General features: G+C 35.4%; 4 protein-coding genes across 4 annotated transcripts; 3 read left to right on the top strand and 1 right to left on the bottom strand.

The window, feature by feature from the left end:
• Positions 1-1706: 1706 nt before the first annotated feature.
• LOC132608435 (E3 ubiquitin-protein ligase MIEL1) lies at positions 1707-8645 on the top strand. Its single transcript, XM_060322415.1, has 12 exons — positions 1707-1980; positions 2074-2161; positions 3943-3999; positions 4111-4143; positions 4250-4327; positions 4439-4482; positions 4605-4645; positions 6169-6251; positions 6384-6475; positions 6578-6647; positions 7715-7753; positions 8343-8645. Exons 1-12 carry the CDS (start codon positions 1895-1897, stop codon positions 8466-8468), a joined length of 837 nt encoding a protein of 278 aa, XP_060178398.1. The 5' UTR covers positions 1707-1894; the 3' UTR covers positions 8469-8645.
• Positions 8646-10932: 2287 nt separating this feature from the next.
• On the top strand, positions 10933-12441 carry LOC132608419 (rRNA-processing protein FYV7). The gene is made up of 3 exons (XM_060322414.1): positions 10933-11161; positions 11470-11570; positions 11898-12441. Exons 1-3 carry the CDS (start codon positions 11008-11010, stop codon positions 12186-12188), a joined length of 546 nt encoding a protein of 181 aa, XP_060178397.1. The 5' UTR covers positions 10933-11007; the 3' UTR covers positions 12189-12441.
• A 2109-nt stretch (positions 12442-14550) lies between these two features.
• On the bottom strand, positions 14551-18736 carry LOC132608403 (protein TRANSPORT INHIBITOR RESPONSE 1-like). Its single transcript, XM_060322413.1, has 3 exons — positions 18028-18736; positions 16294-16786; positions 14551-15758 (listed from the first exon to the last, which is right to left on the bottom strand). The coding sequence occupies exons 1-3, from the start codon at positions 18480-18482 to the stop codon at positions 14970-14972; spliced, it is 1737 nt and encodes a 578-aa protein (XP_060178396.1). The 5' UTR covers positions 18483-18736; the 3' UTR covers positions 14551-14969.
• A 1560-nt stretch (positions 18737-20296) lies between these two features.
• On the top strand, positions 20297-22376 carry LOC132608379 (protein NETWORKED 3A-like). The gene is made up of 3 exons (XM_060322408.1): positions 20297-20590; positions 21001-21122; positions 21618-22376. Exons 2-3 carry the CDS (start codon positions 21020-21022, stop codon positions 22295-22297), a joined length of 783 nt encoding a protein of 260 aa, XP_060178391.1. The 5' UTR covers positions 20297-20590; positions 21001-21019; the 3' UTR covers positions 22298-22376.
• Positions 22377-22388: the final 12 nt, after the last annotated feature.

Genomic DNA, 22388 nt, shown 5'->3' with positions numbered 1-22388 from the left:
AAAGCCTTATCAACTTTTATAAATTTTATTTTAAATGGCATTTAAAATCTTCTTTTAGGCAAATTATTATATATATATATATATATATATTTTGTGAGTCTTATTTTATAATAGCAGCACTATTTTCATTCAAAGTTTTAACGGCATTTATAAGTCTCATTTTAAAAAAAAAAGCATTTCTTTCATGCAAGTTATTATATTTTCCTATAAATTAGTTCAGATAGCATTACTATATTTTACAAGCTATTTTTTCTTAAAATTTAAACACCATGTTTAATCTTAGTTAATTAACCTAAGTTTGGCCGGATAACCGTAGTTAACGGATTCTAAAGGATGCCTAACTCCTTCCCTTTAGGATAATATAGAACCCTTACCTAGAATCACACTAGTTAAGCAGACTATTAACGGAGGTTTAGCTAGCTTTACCTTAGTTAATAATTAGGTGCCCTAATTCACCTTAAAATCAATTAGGTGGTGACTCCTTAAAACAAAGCAATTTAGGAATCACCAATATGTTGTACTCCGCTCTAACCCGGTTAAAATGGGGTATAACAGTCAAACCATACAGTTTTTATTTTTATTTTTTTATATTAGTCTGAGATCTAATCTAGATATTAAACTGTTGTATTTGCTATTCCGCCATGTCATTTATTTGTTATGTTCACTAAAATAAATATACTTAAAATATTTATATTTTAAAATAAAATAGAATTTAATTACTTTTTTATTTTTATTCTTACTCTAATAAATGTGAAAAGAGATTAATGTCGTAAAAAAAAAATATATCAAATGGAGATCAAATAATGAATAAGGTAAATTAGTCAAATTATAATTCTAATCGACGTTTTCTTAAAAAACCATGCAAAAGACACCATGACAAGTAAAATAAGCTAAATCGAGAATATTTACCAAAAATTAAAAAATAGTATTTCTTCGTTTAAATAGAAAATCAATTTCTACTTTGTTTCGTTTTAAACATGTAAAATTAATTTAATAATTTGAATTAGAATTATCCAAATCAAAATTTGATAAAAAATAATAAGTATTTTACACCTTTAAATTAATCGAATTAAAATTGAAAGTATCAAATGATGCTTACATATTGCTATTGTTTTATCTCAAAGAGAGGAAAATAGTTTCCTTTTAAATAAGTCTTTTCTTTTAAAAAATATTAATAAATTTATTGATTTTCTATTCGTAGCAAACATTAATATAATAAAATTTTAGATACGGAGCACAAACTACAATATTATATTAATCGTGTTTTGAACATAATATATACTCTATATAATCACTATTCAAAGACAACTACATATACATAGATGCACTGTAATCTAAAGTGTTGGGTATATATATATATATATATATATATATATATTCTGGACAAAATACTGAAGGCCATAGCCATAAGGAAAGTAAATAACGAAGAAAAAGATAACAGCACGAGCTAAGTTGCAAAATCTTAAGAAAGGACCAGACAAACACAAAACGGAATGTCATAGGACGAATATGATGAAGCAAGGGTTAAATAAAAATTAATGAATTGCTATGCGTTACTATATTTTATGAAGTATATGCATAAAGGTCATCAAATTATTTTAAGTAAAATCTTTTAGTATTTTATTGTTCTATAATACTGGTGTAATTATTATTGAAAGTAGAATTAAAGTAAAGTTTAATGTTAATGGGCCCCGGAAGTATGAATTTAGCCGCCATCCGTCACTAGTGGATCTAGAACCCACCCTTCCTTTGATCGAACCGTGCCCAGGAAGGGTGACACTAAATAGCGAGCTTGATACGATACGATACTCCACCACACCATGTTGCCCACACGTAACTAGTTAATTTCACCTACAGCTGTACTAGTCTCATAATCCCTTCTCGAACATTCTACATGGAGGACCGCCACAATCAACCGCCGCCGGCCGAAGAGAATGATGACAGCAGTTCCAGAGAAGATGTCGGAAAGATGCTTTACGGGTACATAATAATATATGCACACTGCACTGTCTTGTGTTAATTTTAATTTCCCTGTGTCCGTGTTCTATAATGACCTTTTATAACCTTAAATAGATGTGAACATTATCGACGACGGTGTAAACTACGAGCCCCTTGTTGCAATGAAATTTTCACTTGCCGTCACTGCCACAACGATGCCAAGGTGCTCTTTCCCCTTTCTAATCATAATAACGATGATAGTATAATTTGACTTGTCTTCAAGAAATTGCCTTATTTTGGGATAGCGGATACAACAAGCCCTATAATCAGTATTTTGAAAGTGGAAGAACTAACTTCTTTTTTGAAAAACGCATACATACATGTCCTGCTGTCCAACAAAGGAGAAAAAACAATTTTCGATATTCCTTTTTATTTCTCATCAAATGAATGGCATCTTCTTCTGGAAATCCGAGCTATTCTTAGCATGATATTGGGAAATCTTATTGCTATTACTCAAACAAGCATGAAACGTATGCTTGCATATTCGTTCGTAGGCCAAATCGGATATGTAATTATTGGAATAATTGTTGGAGACTCAAATGATGGATATGCAAGCATGATAACTTATATGCTGTTCTATATCTCCATGAATCTAGGATTTATACTTTATCGACTTATTTCATATCATGGTTCAGGCGTTAAAAATCAGTGAGGTTTACTCTTCCTTTTCGATGCCTGTGGAACTACTGTCAATGGTTTACTCAATTACTTCTTGGGAATGGGAAAAAATGGAATTGGATGCTATGTCAATCCCATATATGGAATTGATATTCACATATATCAAGATACTATTGTAGATTGATCTATAGATCCATATCAAACGCAACCTCTATCTTTATTTTATTCCAGGGGGCTAACTAATAAATAGTATGGTAGAAAGAAATAGTTGAATCTTTCTACCATACTATCTATCTATTGCAATACTGCCGATTCTAGTCCACTCATTTCATTTAAGACATGAAATTGGAATCCTTTTCATTTTATTTCGTCAATTTTGGCTAAGAACTCGGAAGTCAAGTTTCATTCAAATTAGTTAATAATTAATCGTTTTGACTGACTGTTTTTACGTAAATGATAAGTAGAAAAGCGGTAGGAACTAGAATAAATAGTGCAGTAGCAATAAATGCAAGAATATTTACTTCCATAATCTCATCGGTTTTTTACTTCGCAATAACTCGGGATTTAATCCCATAGAGATGATAAATCTTTGGCCTGTAAATTCAATGAATGAATATTACCTCTCGATGATCTTGAATCGGATCAATATCATGAATAACAATATCTGAACTATCAAATCAATTCGTCCTCGTAAGGCCCTCCTGGAATTCCTTCCAGAGCCTGTTGAATAATCTTTATGGATTCTGTCATTTCACCAATTCGTACTAAGTACTAACAAAGTATCAAGTAGGAATAATTGCCTATTCCTTTGGGCAAATAACTCAGTATTTAACCAGGTGCACCATTTAGCCTTTCTAGAGCATGGGGCCCAACACAACATATTAGATCAATTCTAGAAAATATGTTTATAAAATACCTATTTTTGCAGAAAGACCCTGGGTTCACGTGCACCATCAATGGGCAATAAATCCGCCCCTATGCAAATCCATCCATGATAGCTACAAACCAATTTACAGTTATCACATGTGATGGAGAAGTATTTTAATAGGAAATGGGTGGATAAACACTTAAGAATCATTTAATCTCTTTTGTGCTTTTAATGTGTGATTCTCGGAATCCAACATACATACTAACTTTGTAAGTCAGTTTTCATAACAGTGAGGTGCTTTCTATAATGGTCTGGTGCCTCATTATTACAGTAAGAGGCCTTACTACTGTCACTTCCATATTACAAACTATACAACATCAAACTGACCTTCCCCTGTCACCCATTGCTTTATATACGATGTATGGTTTTCTACTAAAGCTTGTATTTGTTGGAATCAGAGCGCTTTGAGCAATCCCAAGGAACGTCACGAACTTGTGCGCCACGATGTTAAGCAAGTACGAGTATAGCTCATTTTATTGATTTCCTTAGATGAAAAGTTTTTAGTTCATGAATGCTCAGAATTTTTATGGGGATTGAAGTTGGATTATAATTATTTTTTTCTACAGGTTGTATGTGCTGTATGCGACACTGAACAACAGGTTTGTTAAGCTTAGCTGCTACTTATCTATCATTTGAGCGTCTCAAGTTTATGACTTTTCAGCCATTATAGTCGGTGATAGTTTTTTTCTTGCTTCTGTTGAATAGGTTGCTGGGATCTGTTCAGAGTGTGGTGTCAAATTCGGGGAGTACTATTGTGAAATTTGTAGATTTTACGATGACGATGTAATGCTATTATTTTTTAAAAAAATTGATTTGTTCTTTGGGTGCTAGAGGAATCAAATAATATTTAATTCATTTGATGCATTTATATGTAAGTACTTTCTTTTTTTGCAGGGAACGAAGAGGCAATTTCACTGTGATGACTGTGGAATTTGCAGGTGATAAGTTAGATAATATTGTATTCAACCTCCATTCTGCCCTTGCATTTTTCTTGCTCGTTCTAACTATCTAAGCAACATATATCTATCACTGTGATACTTATATACAATTGATTACACAGGGTGGGTGGTCGAGAGAACTACTTCCACTGTGGGAGGTGTGGTATGCCATCCCTTCCCCTAGTTGTTTGACTCCTATCATGTAGTTCCTTGCATTCAAATGGATGGATTTTCTGCTTCAAGTTTTAATAGATTATATCTCAACTAGTGATTCTTTTCAACTAGCCTGTTCTGAAATTCTTGAATAGTGTATCTTATACTGTAGTAAAGGGATATCCTCGGAACAGGAAGGTTAAATTTTTACTCTTTCTATTTTACTGCTGTACATCTACCATGTCATAGCTGACTGACCTCATGCACCTCTGTATCAATGAAGTAAATTAATGTCAAACCAAATAAGGAAAATGGAAGTCAAGTAGCTATAGCTGCTTAACCTAACAAAGTAGTGAGGAACCTTGTCACTATATATGGTTGAATCCTGTGTGTGTGTGTGTGTGTGTGTGTGTGAGTCCCTCTATGGTTCTAGAGAAGCTTATTGATGATTTGAGGTCAAGTTCAAGTTTCTTCTAACTTCCTAATCTATATCATTATTTCTGTGGAATCTTCTAGTCAGGTATATCTTTGTGAAGGATAAAGGAAAAAATACGTTTTCTTTGTAAATTAAGTTTGTTTTACTCAAAAGGGCTCATGTCTATGTGTCCTGTAAATCTTCTGAAATGGGAAAGACACAGGTTTCAAGGATGCTAAATTTTCATGTCGGCAAAGAAAGATTTTGGTTGTAAGTCTGTGATAAGTTGAGCTTTTAATAAATCTTGGTCATAATAAAGGCAAAACCTGAAAGCAACTCACTCCTGTCTTGAGGTCACCAACAGTGTTATCAAAGGCGCGCTTTAAGTGCGCTTAAGCCCTGAAGCGAGGCTCAAAACATGTTGAGCGCTTCGCCTCGCTTTATGTGCGCTTCAGTGTCGTCATCAACGCTCTAAGACATACTTTTCCTTGCCAATGAGCCTCTCTTGAGGAGGTGACACTAGATGATTGATATTTCACTTTATCTTAATATTTTTACAATTTCTTTGTCCATATATTTGTCATTCATGCTTATTATTATTATTAATCTTGGACTAAACATATATATATTTGTATTTTTGCACCATTGCACTTTTTTGTATTAAAGCCCACACTTTATATGCGCTTCGCGCTTAAAGCCCCAACTGACCTTAGAGCTTTTTTCGCGCTTTTCGCTTTTGATAACACTGGTCACCAATTAGTAATCTTGGTCATAATAAAGGCAAAACCTGAAAGCAACTCACTCCTGTCTTGAGGTCACCAATTAGTGTTCTTTTTTTTCTTATTAAACCATCATAATCTTTTATTAATCTGGACAACTTATTTCTCCTTCCTGCCCATCTGGCCTTTATTCGACCTCGTCTCATCTCCAAGTCACTTGTTGGAAGTTCGAGATAGTATGCTGGATTTCAAGATATTAGAATGAATCTTTTCCTTAAAAGAAGACATTAGAGTAAATGGAAGTTGAATCATATGCACAAAATTTTGTCCCTTATTTATCTAATGCCTTAAGCTTTAGGACTACTTCTCTTTTAGCCTTTTTTCATGTTTCTGCAACAGGATCCTGCTATTCAGTGGATCTACGAGATAATCACTTATGTGTGGAGAACTCAATGAAGAACCATTGTCCCATCTGTTATGAGGTTTGAGTCTACACTACATTTGGCTTTCACAACCTTTTGAGTCTACACTACATTTGGCTTTCACTACCTTAACTTGCTCATATTGGTTCGTTTGGAACTGTATTCTAATAATAAACTTGTGGCTTTGGTCAGTTTCTTTTTGACTCAGTTAAAGGCACCACAATTATGAAGTGTGGACATACAATGCATATGGAATGCTACACTGAGATGGTCCATCAGAACCAGTAAAGTCTACCCATATGATTATTATGTTTCTTCATACTAGTCAGCCTGCCCTGGTTTTGAGAGAACATACTTATTTTACTCGTCTCCCCCTTTCTGTATAGGTATCGCTGCCCTATATGCTCTAAGTCAGTTCTCAACATGTCCAGAACTTGGGAAAGATTAGACCTGGAGGTATAAATTTTTTTTTTTTTTTTTTTTACTTTTCAGTTAATCTCTACAAAGTTCTTTGATAAATCTTTTTTTTTTTTACATTGCTACAAGCAATATTCGCCATTCATATATCCAGAAAAAGGAATGGTTATATGCTGATATATATATATATATATTTTATTTTTTTTTAAAGAAAATTATTACTATTTAGGAAGGGGCAAGGGGAGGGGATATTACATTGGTTTGATTTGATCCCTCACCACATGGTGAAGAATATGGGGCTCACACCATGTGGACTACCCTCCAATCCAATGCTGATATAGCTTAAATTGATAAAGGATGAAAGGACCCGGATAGTGATATCCAAGTCAATGGCATTTTTCTGGACTGAAGTTGATTTCACTCTGACAGTGTTTTGGCTTAATGGTTTTGCCTCAATCAATTTGAAGCACAAACCTTTATTTAAGGAAATAATATTTAGAGAAACATAAATACTGATTAAAGAAAAAAGAGATTAGTCTCACATAGGCTAATGCAGGATTTGAACTTTATGTCGTGTTCGGGAATCTATTATTTGTGCTTCTTTAGTGATCTTTTAAACACACACACACACACATACATATATAGGGTTTGAGACTCAAAGCTACTGGGTTCGGATGAAAACACATACACTACATCTGCTCCTGATTAGAGACATAGTTGCACTAGGATCTTCCTTTTTTTCACCTTGAGCTCTTCCTTTTTCTCCCTTGTAAATACCCGATTCTTGAAAATTCCTCCCTCTGGTTTGCCAGGATTATTCAGGTTCCTAACCATTCTGCAGCTTAGTGATATCCGCCATTTGACATACACAGCTCGCTGTAGACTGCGTTTCACGCAGCTGGATGATTGGTTGATTTCAAGTTTTTTCTTATCTTTTTGGGTTGGGGCAGAAACTAGAGAGTTCACATGGCTTATTCATATATATGCATATCTCGAGTCAATATGACCTTGCGTTTGTTGCTCAAGTGTTACAGCACATGTCAGCGCATGATATAAACCATAATGCATTATGACTGTTAATTGATGATTAAGTTTCTTTTGTATAGATTGAAGCTACAGCCATGCCTGAAGAATATCGTTATGAGGTAAGTGGCTCTTTCTTGTTTTATGATGCTTGTAATTGCTTATAAGCAATGTTCTACAGAGTATAAGTAAGAGGAAATGGTCTGTTTCAGTATGTTGTCTTACTATTTTACTTTTCAATGCTGCTTGTTCGTTTTAGATTCCTGAGTTTTTCCTTTTATATGGAAGTAGAAGAATGTTGACCATAAGAGACTTATTGCAGCCACCAAGCTGTGGAGTGGGATCACGGATACCCTTTTTTACTTTTCTCAAATTTTCTTCACTTGCTTATACGGTAGTTGTTTCCCCCTTTTGACTGGCTTGGGGGGATGGTATTTCAATGGAATGGACTAATTAGCAGGAAGGAGGGGTTTGATGGTTTGGCCTGAATCGTTGCTGGTGGATGATGGGAGGGAGTGGAGGGATCTGAGGTACTATTAGAGAGTTAACCTTAGAAATTTGTCCTAAAAGAAATGCTGGTTTTTAACTTACAGATTGACCCCGTCTTGTAACTGTTTATCTCACATTTTCTTTTCTAAAAGGAAATGTTTTGTTGGACTTATATTCTTAAGCAGGAATTGTAGATAATGAGGTTGACCTTTTACTTTGCAGGTTCCAATTCTCTGCAATGACTGCAATCGTACTGGTAAAGCATTTTTTCACATCCTTGGCCACAAATGCAATCATTGTAATTCATATAACACCCGCATGATTGGTACTGGCGAAGATCCCCAATGACATGGCTTGTGCACATTATATGCTCAGCTTTACTTAAGAGGTGTTATTTTCACATTGGATAGGAAACTGTCTCTACCTTATTTTATTTCTTCCTTTTTGATTCATTCTTCTAGCGACCAGTGTTAACTGTATAAAGGAATCTGTTATAGTCATCGGATGAAACCTTTTCATTTTTCCTGTTGCATAGTGAAAACTTTCAGAAAGTACCAGATGCATTAGATTAAAAACCAAAAAGAATTGGTTCCACTCGTCACTTCCTAACGTCGTCTCTCAAGTGACTAAACATTATTAAAATGCAGCACGCATTGCGCCACTGCGTGTGAGACGGTAAGTTCGTTCAGTAACTCCCACAGCTGTGCATAAAAGCAGAGCCACGATCACTAATACAAAAGGGCAAGAGTCAAGCGTTTAAAGTTGGCAGAGTGCCACAGACGACGCTGGGAAAAACTTAACCCCACTTAGTAGTTAAACTTCGACTATATCGATTTACCATGATTAAGTTAGTTGATTAGGTGATGACATACATATAAATATAGCATACAGTAACATACAAGTGGTATGTTGTGTATGTCACGTGTATGTTCTACACTAGTAAAACATTGCCCATGCTTAGCTCGGGTCCAATATATATTTTCTACGTCATTTTCTTAGAGATAAATGTAGAACTCAAAAGAACGAACTGTTATTTCAGGTTATGATCCTCTACGTAATTTTAAAATAAGCAAAAAAGATTTTGGGATGATGACGTTTGTTAGCAATTTTTTGAATTATTTTTAATATGTATATAAAAAGACTAGAAAAAATGTAAAAAAATACAAAATACTTTGCTAATTTGTTTCATGGTCAACTCTGTATCATTGTTTCATTGTTCCTTTGGTGCTTGCAGATTTATTTATTAAATTGTAGATTTTCAAATGTGTGTTAATCCAATTTTAGAACAACTAAAGTATTCAGGAAAACAATATTAAAGGCAAGCGGCTTTTTGTTTTTTCACTGCAAATTGGCCTTAATTTTACTCTATCTATAACTACTTTTTGGTTAATTATTTTTATTCAATAAAAGGTTCAAACCATGTTCTAACCAGAAATAAAAATAAAAAATTTCAGTACCGTGCCAAAAACAAATACCATTAACTTGATCATGATATGCTTTAGAAAAAATCCTGCCCCTTTAGACATATATATTTCATGTATAATTGAACACATATATTTCTCCTGATGAAACTACTTTCAATGTTTGATTTTCTAATAGGGAAAATGACTTAATAATACCACTTAAGACACTATATTACAAAACATAAGGATATTTTTTCTTATTTACAAAACATAACAACTTAATTACAAATCATACAAGATTTGAAAAAATTAAAAGCCAACCTTTCCCTTCCTATTCTCTCAGCCGCCCACCATTCCCTTCCCATTTTCCCAGCTGCCCACCCTTTCTCCCTATTCTACTCAAGCTCTGCTTCAAATCTATTGTGTTGATATCCATTTCATTTACTGAGATAGGCGTACCTATGCGGACTTACTGATTCAAGCGAAATGGATATAGGTTCCATGGGTGTTTTTGGGGCCTGTTTCACGGTGGTTACGTGGATGGAGAAGTAGTGCAAAAACAGAGAAATCGAAGTCAAAGTCAACCATGAGAGATCCCTAACATTGCTGTTCGGTTAAGATTTCAAGTAGTATTAGTTACGTATCACTGTATGGTTGAATTATCACACCATGCGGGTTCAAATCGAAAAAAAAAGTAGGAAAATTAGCGGATCTCATGAAATTTGGTTTCTTTTCAAATTTCGAAGTGAGATTCAAAATTGTATTAAAGTTGTATAATAATTGTATGTTGAGTTTGTATGAAATTCTAAGCCTTGAGTGAGATATACACATTTCACACCAATTTTATACAATTTTCATACATGAAAATTGTGAGAGAAATTCTAAGCCCAAGCGATATATACATTTTTCATACACAAAATTTTGAGCGAAATTTTTAAACCTTGACCAAGATATACATATTTTTTTTCCACCCCACCCACCCCCAAGATATACATATTTCATACAGTTTTCATACATAAATATTTGAGCAAATTTTCCGAGCCTTGAGCGAAAATTTTCGTATATGTTTTATAAGAAATATATTGTTATGGGGAATTCCGAAGACTATGAACTCGTAGAACACCAACGGCTAAAATTTGTGGGAAGAGAAACTATTAAAAAAGAGAAGAAAAATATCTAAAAATAGTAATTTTATAGGATTTATTGGAGGTTGTATATAGTTTGTTAAAACTTTATTGCTATATTTTAAAAGTGGAACAGTATTGTTAGATATCATAAAATATATGAATATAGATTTTTTTTTCCGTATGTCTTGGTAAAACTGGCAAAATAGTTTGGGCTTTGGCCCACTAGGTAGTTAGTGTAGTAGTCCTTTGGGCCTGTATATTTGATTAACAGGGTGAGTTGATGAGCCCATCTTAGAGTGAAATACGAAAACGGAAAACCTCATCAAACTAGGGTTTGAGATTGGGCGTAGTAGCATTATGAAGAAATTTGCAGAGGCGAAAGATGAAGCAAAATGGTTCAAGGATAAGAGGAAGAATATGCAAAGATTAGGAGGTGGAAGAGGTGGCTTATCATTAGAAGCATTTGCAAACGCCAAAACCAAGAGCAGCACTTACAATCCTGCCATCATAAGTAAATCTATAAACCTCCTTTTTTTGCTTTGGTTTGAGACTGCCAAAACACTGGGGGTTGGCCCTGTGTTTTTCTAATCTATTGTCTGAAACAGTTCGTTATATGTTCTGTCTGTATTGTGATATGTATGCTCATCCTTTTGAAGTTTCCCTGATGTGTCCAGACGCAGATCCAAGATTTAATTTTTTTATATCTACTGGTATTTGTTTTAGCAGATTTCTACGCATAGACCATACCTAAAATACTGACTTACCACATCCGCTTCTGCATTGTCGAGATAAGTGTAATATGCTGTTATTTTTGTGCAGAGAAGCAAAGGGAGTTCTATAAGAATGCCAAATATGTGAATAAATATAAGAGGATAGTTAAGCAACAAGGAGAGCCTTCCGAGAGTGCAAGACAACAAGAGGTTTGTCATTATCCATCTCTTGTTTGTTCCTTCTGAGTTTTATGCAAGTCTAATTCCATTTGGTTAAAGCACCAAGACGACACCATATATTTGCGCTTTATGTGGACAACCTAAAGTTCCATTTCAAAATGGTGTAGAATGTAATGTAATTGTGGAATTTAATCATTTGGGTAAAGCTCAAGTTAGCTGATTTACAAGTCCAACGTGCTTTTGCTCTATGGCATCTCTGGGTCCGGGTTCTGTTAGTGCCCTCTACTTTCACTGCATTGTTGGTAATTGGAACTAGAAATGAGAGACCGCTGTTTATTCTAATTCTTGCTATGTCAGGATGAAAAAGAAATTGAAAAAGCTGATAAGGTGGATAACAATAGTAAGAAGGGCCAGAAGAATAATGCTCGAAGCTTGAAAGAACTATATGAGAGGAAACAGGAAGAGGAAGGGAAGGCAAGAACGGAGAGAGAGGCCATTATTTCAGCAAAGAATGAAGAAAGACAGAAAGCTGAATCTAGAAGGAAAGCGCTAAGAGAAAAAATGTTCAAGAAAACTAGGTCCGGCCAACCTGTCATGAAGTATAGAATCGAGCATATTTTGGAAACACTTCAAGGATCAAAAAGTTAAGTGGCCTCTCCCGCTCATTCTTCTGAAGTCACTATTCATAATCATTGTTATCAACTTATTATGAATTTCCGGTTCTGTATGTTTTAACTATATGTGACACTAGTGAACGTAAGCAGAGCTATGAAAGTATACGAGGAAAATATCAAGAACCAGCCTACAATGTAGCAAAAACCAGTAGTTTTGCAAGTGGAAGAGCTTGTATGGATGTAAAAGTTTTGTTTAAGTTTTGAAATCAAAGAGAAACGTCACGTTTTGTTGTCTTGTCCAATTAAATGTTACTCGACCTATTTTCAGCAAGCCTTCAGACATGGATAGATCTACACTTTGTTAGGTATGGATTTGATCATTAATCATGTACAGTGGAGTCATATACAGTCTTTTGGCAGACAAATAGAGCAGACACTTATTCTGTCATTTCCTACTAGGTGCGCTGTGTATATTGCAAATACATACCCGCACCCAAAAATTACATCAACTTAGGGTCAGTTTGGTCATGGATAATTTTCATTTTTTCGCGGAATTTTACTACGGAATATGTTTGAATTTTTGTGAGTGATTTGGAATGAAAAAATGTGAACATATCTTTGGAATTTTTGAAATTTCAGTGTTTTTGAAGTTGTATTCATATTCAAACACAATTCCAAACATCATTTTTCTAACTTTTTCCAAATTCTATCTCTTTCAAATTTCACATTCTTTTATGTTCAAGCGCCCACTTATTTTTACAAAAAAAAACCACAATAAAGACAGCGGCACCATATTTATTTATTTAAAGTTTTGAAATCTCATTGACATGTGAAGGAGGATTCAGAATTTAAATGATTTTTACCAGTGAACTCATCACACTTCAGATTTTGTTAAAATTTAGTAATATCAACACATGCTATAGAAGAACAAAACAACAACAAACCTGTTGGAATTTCCCATTTTCCATCCACATTTCATGTTCTGTTTGCATGGAGGGTTGATTGAAATCATCTCAAATTTATGGCTTACTAGAAAAAAAAAAAACATGGAAGCTAAAGAATTATTGGCTTACGAGAACATGATGGCACAATCTCATCAGAAGAACAAGTCAACATAAAAGGCAAAAGTCATAGATAGCTCCCTAAACTTTGCCACATTTTCCTCATGTTGCCTAAACTTAGACTTGTTCCGATTGAATACCATCAGTGTTCAAAAAGCATACCTATTGAATACTTTTTGTTGACATGGCAAAAAAAGTGTTCTCCAATCTCTTGAAGCGCGTGAAACCAGTCCAAAATATTTTTTTTCCAACTTATATACCTAAATATCTATAATATAAATAATTAAAAAAATTAACTTAAAAAAAAAAAATCTGTACGTTTCCTGCTCATCTTCTCCATCTCATTCTACCAATCTTCCTCTTTATCTTCTCCATCTCATTCTCCTCAATCTCTTTTCCATCTTTATCTCTCTATCAGCCATTCTTCCTCCTCGTCTTCCTCCGCCCATTTTTTTCTTCAACTTGTAGCCGGAAAAAATGGAGATCTAATACCGCCACCTTTGTCACACCACTGCCTTTCTCTCTCCCTCCCTCTCTTCTACCAAAAAAATTATATTCAAAATTTAAAAAATCAGATTTCAAAAAAAAAAAAAAAAAAAAACAGAATCATCTAAAAAAGAAAAGAAATAAATTGGCTTTAGATTTTTATTTTTCCAGAGGGGGTTCGTTTTGGGTTTTGTGGGGTATTTAAAGGTGGTGTTTGGACGGAAAAGCAGGGCGGTGAGGTGATTGGGTGGTTGAGGGGTCTATTTTGTGGAGGAGACGAAGGTGCGATGGGGTGGTGATATAGTGGTGTGAACGTCAGTGGTGTGACGGAGGTAGTAACGAGGTGGTTTAATGGTGGAGAAAAAATGGTGGTTTTATTTTTGTGAAAAGAGGAAGATAAAGATGGAGGTGGTGGTGGAGAAACAATGGGCAATGAGGGGTGGAGGAAAGTAATGGGTGTTTTTTTTTTGGTGGTTGGCGGTAGTCGGACGGAGGTGGTGGCATAAGTTAACAATTTTGCAGTTGGGTTGGTGGGGTGGGGTGGGGGGGGGGGGGGGAGGGGACGAAGGAGATGAAAATTTGGGGGGTGAGGTTGTATAATTTATTTTTTTAATTATTATGATGAACCTCACTTCCACGTGTCACGTTTTCATTTGACAAAATTGTCACGTCATGGAGAGTAATACTCGTAATTTTGCTGATTATTGTGAAAAAAATACCAAATGGGATTGAATTTGAACTGATTTAGGTGCCCAATAGGTACAACTCTCGATTTAGGTACCCCAGAGGAAAATACCCAGAAAAAAATGTGACAAAGTTTAGGGGGCTACCTATGACTTTTGCCCAACATAAAAGATATGGAATTAGCTGCATACAACGCACAAGTCTTCAAATCGCTAGCACGTACATGGTTAAACACGCACCCCATCCCCTAAAACAGAATACTAGCAACTCTTATTCCCAATGATACATAGCAAAATGTAGAGTGGTCGTTGGTACTTGGATTATAATCCCGAGTACCCTTGTTCCAAATTAAACGACTCCGAAAGAGTTTAAACAACTTACAAGTTAATGCTGTAAATTAGCTCAGCCAAGAGGTAAAAGTGGATGGCATGTGAGCTCTTGAACCAAACAATATTTGGCTGCCATGTCACACCTCAACCAGCACTGCTCTACATAATGACTGATTAAACAAACAGGGAGTAATAATAACATAAAGGTGAATGCTTGCCCATCACCCTTGCAGAAGCTAATGTGAATTTCCATTGCTAATGTTTGGCATCTTCATTCAATGTCCAAACAAAACCAGGCATGTCAAACCTTGGTCCAGCCACTGTTCGGTATATGTAAAGTTTATCAACAGGGCTGCTTTCTGGCCGCATGTCTGGAGGACCCATCTCATCTATAACTTCAACATTAAGCTTAGGCAGCTTCTGAGCTAGCAGCTTACAGGCTCCAAAACTTACTGAACAAGAAGACATCCAAAGGGATCTCATTGTCTCCAGCTTTGCAGCATTAGCCAAAAGAGCCTCGTCGCCAAAGGGGCAGTCTCTGATCTCTAGTTTTCTGAGGCTCTCACAACCAGAGAGCACATGGTGGAGGCCCATATCACTATCTCCAGCAAAAGCGATGGAAAGCATCTCTAACTTCTTAGCATGGGTCCCAATGTACTCAAAAACACGGTCAGTAAGGAGGCCAGAAAGAGAGAGTCGCCGCAACTCTTTGCATTGTTCCACTATTGCCCCAAAACCAGCATCAAGTGGTTCAAGAGTCAAGTAATCAGGAGCTCGCGGTTCAATAACACACAAGCGAAAACGGATCATGTTAGGTCGGTTTCTAGCAATAGTAACCAAAGCGGCATTTGTCATTTGGCGGCAGAAGTATAAAACTGTTTGGAGCTTAGGGCAGCCTTCTGAGACAGCTACAAGGCCCTGCTCTGTCAGGATAACATTTGGTTCTGGAAGAAAGGGATCAGAAGGAAACACCCTAAGTTCTTCAAGGTTCTTACAGGAAGCAGCAAGCGCCTGGAGACCAGTATCTTCAATGTAGTCTAGTACCTGCAGTCACATCCATTCAAATTTAAGTGTCTTAAACACTAATCAACGATACCAAGCTTGTAGCAAGAAGGATCGAAGAACCACTTTGGCAGGTAATACTTCTAAAGCCCAGGAAAAGAGAACAGATAAAAAAGTCTTGAACATATAAGCAATTAATTCAGATTGATAAATATGTCATATGGCCATTGCGTATAAGAAAGGGCCTGAAATCAAAGACCCAGTCAGAGATAGAGTTGAGAATGACATTAAAATGGAACAACAGTGTAGGAGTACTAGTAAGTTTTGTAAGGGTATAGTTTAGCATAAATTCAACTTTTAAAAAAGGTGAATTGCTTTAGGCAACTTTATGAGTTGCAACAATTTGGAGCCTTGAAACTTTTAAACAGAATTCACAAGACAATTAACAGATAGGATTTTGTGCGCTTCTGTAAGAATCTCTTGCCTTCAAGGCTAATATCATGCTCATAGCTTATTAGAATGTTGTGACTGAGAACACAGGGCAAGTACAAAAGTTAAAAAGCAATCTAGAACTTACCCACAATCTCTGCAAATTGTGACACTGACTTATTAGCTTGTCAAGATCAGGGCTTTGAATAGTAGCATAGCTTAAATTCAGTGAGGTGAGTCTGGAGCAAACTGGATATATAGCTGGAAGGTAAGCTGCTTCGACATCCCAAAATCCAGACAAGCCTTCAAGTCTCTTGCAGCCTGAAAAAGCTTCTTCCAAGTTTGAGAAAATATCAGACCGTACCTCAGAAGAGTAGGCACCTGTACCAAATTCAACCAATTGGGAAGCGTGGCACAGTAGGTCTGGAAGCTTCTCAAGGGGCACAGCTTGACTGAGCCGAAGTGTCTTCAAATTAGGAGAGTGAGCAATCAGACGCTCCAGATCTGAGAAGCTGATCTCAGGACCCAAACAAGAAATGTTGAGTGACACCAGTGAAGTACAACTATCAGGAAAATGACTGAGCCAATCGCTACTTAGGTCCTCCACTTCACTTTCTCCCAAGTCTAGTTCTCTCAGATTCCTGCAGCATAATGTAAGTTGCATGAGAAAATCTGTCCAAAGAATCCGAATAACAATTTCAGGGAAGGGGAATAGAATAAAATCTTAAAGTCAATAGACATAGGAGAATTAAACTTTTGGAACAAGTATATTTCCAGTAATGGAACTTAATCGATCCCCATTTCATAAATTCGCCAATTAAGCATGTTAACACTGAACCACAGTCATGTCCACTCTCCCCCCCCCCCCCCCCCCCCCCTTTTTTTTTTTTTTTGAAGTATAAGCACCACAGACAAACTTTATTACAAGCCCCCACCCCGGATATAACACAATGCCTCCCACCAAAGCACCAGATATAAACTTCGTTACAATTCCATCAAACAGGTTTTAAGAGTTAAGTAAATAGTGAAAGAAGCTAACTAAAAGAGGATATTTTCTCTAAGTCTGAACTGCATACTTAATCAACGTGACCAGAAAAGAACCCACATTATTGAGCAAGTAGTTTTTTTTTTTTTTAAGACTGGAAATGTTGAAAAAAAAACAAATGGATGGACTTGCTTTTACTTTGTATTAGTTGTTGCACACCCCGTGAAAACTACTTGCTCATTATTGAAGAATCAACTAGCTTTCAATTCTATAATAAAGCTTCCCCAAATCTGCTGGTTACTACGATACAAAAAGGAAATATGACAAGAGCAAATGAAAGACCTTTTGGTTCTCTGCTCAACTAAACCCCAGGCACGCAACGCCACAAGCATAGAACCTAACAATTCTAACGAAACAAACAAAAGATATTTAACTTCGTAGTAGAGAAAGTCAGATCCATATTACCCACAGAGCAAGCAAAATTTAACTATGACTCATTACGTAGCAAAATAATAAATTTAAGAAAAGTGTAAATAACGCAAGTCGTCTTAGACAAAATAAAAAATAATAATTCCTCTAAGTATATTCTCCCGTTTCCAGAATCTAACCAAGTAGTAACAACAACATACCCAGTATATAACCAAGTAGTAACTTTAAAAAAAAAAAAAAACTGAGCTTTGTATTTTCTTGTTTGGTAAAGGTTAATTATCAGAAAGTAGTCAGAGAAACCAAACAATAAACAATTGTAACAAACACAAATATCAAGAGCAACACGTTACGGCATTAACAGAAAAAGGTTCAGATTTGAAGTCAATACAACAACTAATACGAGCTACCAGAAACACAAAGATTAAAACTTTCTTCTCCGGGTAACAACTAAAAAAACAGTAATCTGACCTGCAGTTAGCGGCAATGGCAGCAAGTCCATCAGTAGTAAAGCCTTCACAAGACAACAAGACCAACACTTTAAAATTGTCAAAGGAAGTAGAAATCAACTCCAAAGACTCATCACTGACAACCATTCTCTTAAGTCTAATCTCTTCAAGCAAAGGATAAGACCTAGACATTGCAATAATCCAAGGTTCAACATAGGCACCCCAACCCTCAGGAACAAGATTAAAGTCTGCAAAATGTGGCTTCCCTTTCAGGGTTACAGATCTGACTTCAGGGAACCGTTTGATCATAATCTCAGGGCTGACAGAGTAGCAGTTCCCGATGAACACACTCTTCCTACACCGCCTTTCGATCTCGTACCATGATTTACACACTAAGGATACACTGTTCCGTTCCTTGTCTGAGGCTAAGAAGGAAAACAAGTGCTTCAACACTTGTTCTGGGAATGAGTGGGCCATTGCCGTACGGAAAAGGAGGTCAAAGTTGGAATTACAATGCCTGAGTAGCTTAGCTTCCAACTACACTTGTGTTATGTGTGGAGCTTCAGATCTGAATCAACAATTATGACGAAGCACTGTGGAAGAGTGGGAGACATGTGCAGACAAGTTGAGGATTTATTGTGTCATGAATATGATGTTGGAAATGAATAGTTAAGCTAACCGGGGTTAGGAGCTTCACATCTGAGTCAACATTAATCAGGGTTAAATTTAGCTGTCGGTGGTGGACATGTCCACAAGGATACAACTTTTAAATAAAAAATGGCGAAACGCATAGGCAGCCTTAAATTTGTCCTTTTTATTTTTTATTTTGACACTTTAATTAAGTGTTAGTTCCCATTAAATTCTTAAATTTAGATTTTAAGTATGTCAATCAAACACAATTCAATTTACATAACATATATGATGAGTTTTATTTTCTTTAGCCTTGCGCGTGAATGTCAATCGCGTCCTATGTGGAAAATTCAACCAATTAAAACTCTCCACACATTTTAATTATACACATCATTAAAATATGTGTATAACGACTTTTTTTCAAGAATCAAGCAATTTGGTCAACGAGGAGTTGAAGACTAGCCTTTTGAGATTGATTTTGAAGTTTTTTTAGGATTCTGGAATAACATAATAGGATCTGGTGTTGCTTATTATTTTTGGCTTCTTATTTTCCAGTTTTGGTTTCTTATATCCAGTTTTAGTTTCCAATTTTGATTGCTTATTTTCCAGTTTTAGTTTCCAATTTTGATTTCTTATTTTTCGGTTTTGTTATCTGATTGGTTTAAGTGGTGCTTCTTCACTTGTATAACACAGTAGCACACTTCTTCCTATCTGATGTGTATAATTAAAATAGGTGCGATGTTTTAATTATTTGAATTTTTCACGTACGATGCGATTGACATTCACGCGCAAAGCTAAAGAAAATGAAACTTACCATATATGTTATAAGTTAGATTGTGTTGGATAGACATACTTGAGGTTAAGTTCAGGGGTTCGATAGGAACAACACTTGGCTGAGGTGCCAAAATGGAAAAAAAAAGACAAATTTAGGGGGTTGCATATGCATTAAGCCATAAAAAAATTTACCACTCTATAAATCTTTAAACTGTGTAATTACATTCAACTACACTCAATTCTAATTATGTAGGTGGCTATCCAAACAGGCCCTACAGAAAATTAATTTAAATAATAGTCCGTTAAAACAATAGCCCTACGTATATAATATTTCATCCGTCCCAATTTATGTGACACAGTTGAAATTTCGAGAGTACATCAAATTGTCTTTGATCAAAATTTCTTTCTATGCATTTTAAATATTTTAAGCTGTTAATTATTGTAATTTATAATACTTTTTACGTAATTTTTAAATACATAAATTTCACTTCAAAAATTTAAAGCTTCTCTATCTGAATTTATAGTCAAAGTTTAGAAGTCTGAATTCTTATGTTCGGCCTTTACTTTATTATTGTAGATTTCATCAATTTTATACTAGTGAAACACGTAATCTGAAATTAAACGGAGAATGAATATCTTCTGAGTTTCTACCTTTAAGAAATATATAAAAATGTTTAGAATTTCTAACTTGCTATAAAGACCGATTAGGTTGTTGACCATTTTTTTCCCCTACTAAGCTTGTCTTATCGTATTTAATGGGACTTCGAACATCCAACTCAACCATCGCCGCCTGCTGTCAATAAGGCATGACATTGCCATTAAAGTTAGAATTCATATTGGACAAATTTTCTTTCCTTTATTTACTTTCCGGAACATATATGGAAAACACTTTCGGGCGATAATAGACCAATAGGAAATTGGATTACATTTTTGGACCGTTGCTTCATAGTATTTTCTAAATCAGTCGAACACGCTCCCTGTATCCAAGTAGAAAGCAACATATAAGGGTCCACTTTTCCTGAACTGGAGCGGGATTAAACTCCTAGTCCAATTATAAATAAAATCAGTAACACCTTAGTTCCTTTCACTACACAAAACAAAGTGCAAACAATCAAGGCTTGGACTTAGCTTCTTCCGTATTATTGAACCTTTTTCGACTGTGAAAGATTATTAATTTTAAGGTGAGTTTCATGAATCTGAAGCATTCACTTATATTTTCTGAACCTGCCTTGTTGCTGCACTTTATATCCGTCTGTGTTGAAAATAATTCAGACTGATAGGGAACCAAATAGTTTAGAATTTGATATTTGGTATTTAATTCATATCTAAACAGGATTTGTAGTCAAATTCATGTAGGAATAATTTTGTCAATTTCTAGTCAAAGTAGGTTTCGTACTATTATAAATAAAACGGTTGCTACTTATTTTCAAGCAGTAGAAAAATAGAGAGGAGAACTGAAGCACATTCAAAAATTTATGAGATTCTGAATAATTTTTTTTTTCATTAAATCTCTATGCTCATGCTACTCTATCGGGTATCATCCAGCTAAAATTTGAGCTCGTGATCTATCTTTTTGTGTGTGTATTTTTAGTCAGACTGTTTAAAAGAAAATGAGAGTGGCAAGAGATAAGCTATCGTCATACCGGTGGTGGTCTAACAGTGACAAGAATAGCACCCAAAATTGCTCGCCATGGCTTCTATCAACTATAGCTGGTGAGAAACTACTCTTCTCTATTTACAAACTATAACTCAAATGTTGATGAACTTGTTCTGTAAGGTGACCAATTTCAAATTTTATGTTTTTGTTGAATTTTCTTCGTTTCACATGTTCTGCGTGCTTCTTTGATGATTCAATGCTCGTTAAAAGGTAGTGAACTATGAAAAATTGGACCTTTTTTTTTTTATTATTGTCAACTAGGAAGAGCAAAGTACTGATTTTGATCAACTAAAGCACCATCATTGTGGTCCAATTAAATCTGTGATGAAGAACTGATTGCCTAATTATAAGGTGGACCTATTTAAAGTCCTTTTTGCCTAACCTTGTCGCTTTTAGTCTCTACTTTACCTTATCATGGAATTTGAAAATTATTCATTAGTAGTAATTTTCAAGAATGCTTATGCCTTAGTATTATGCCAAAACTTTCTTCTAGCATGCTAGTTTCTGGATTTCTGCATTCACCTATTATAAATTGTACAATATTGTTGCAGAACTAGATGAGAAGACAGAAGCAATGCTCAGGATAATTGAGGAAGATGCAGATACCTTTGCTCAAAGAGCAGAGATGTATTTCAAGAAACGACCAGAGCTAGTCAACATGGTTGAGGAAATTTATCGTGCTCATCGGTTGTTAGCTGAGGGATATGATCAAATCAAATGTGCGTCCAGGATGCACATTTTGGCACCATGGCAGTCTCCATTGCCTTTGACAAAATATTCAGAGGAGAAATTGATCATGAACTCTATGGAGAAATCCTACGATAGCTATTCAGAATCCTTTGACCCCGAGTCTGAGTCTTCTGATCTATCATCAGAGACCGAGGATCCTGATAACGACGAAGAGGAAATCCAAATCCAAGTAGAGAAGGCGAAAATGGAAGCATCAGGTTGCCTTAGCCTTAAAACTGATGAAGTACTAAAGTTGAACGAAGAAATTGAGCTACTGAAGGAAGTGAGCCGAGTCCAACAAGAGTTTATAATGCAGAAAGATGAAGAGAAAAGAGAGGCAATCAGACAACTTTGTATAGCTTTGGATTTGGTGAGGGAGGAAAACAGCAGGCTGAGGATGAGTGTTACTAAGGCCTCTCTAGAAAAGGAAAACTTCATTGAGCTCAAGACATCAAAGAAGGGTTTTTTGAAGAGGCTCTTCAGCAGATCTCCTAAATACTAAAAACAACTAAGCACTAGTAATTTAGCTAGTATACTAGAATGACATACTCAAAGATTATACTACTAATTCATTTGCTAGGGTAGTACTATAC

The sequence above is a fragment of the Lycium barbarum genome, chromosome 1 (genome assembly GCF_019175385.1).
Source record: "Lycium barbarum isolate Lr01 chromosome 1, ASM1917538v2, whole genome shotgun sequence".
Classification (NCBI taxonomy): Eukaryota; Viridiplantae; Streptophyta; class Magnoliopsida; order Solanales; family Solanaceae; genus Lycium; species Lycium barbarum.
Note: the sequence above shows the minus strand (reverse complement) of the source record. Positions and strands in the feature narration are given on the sequence as shown.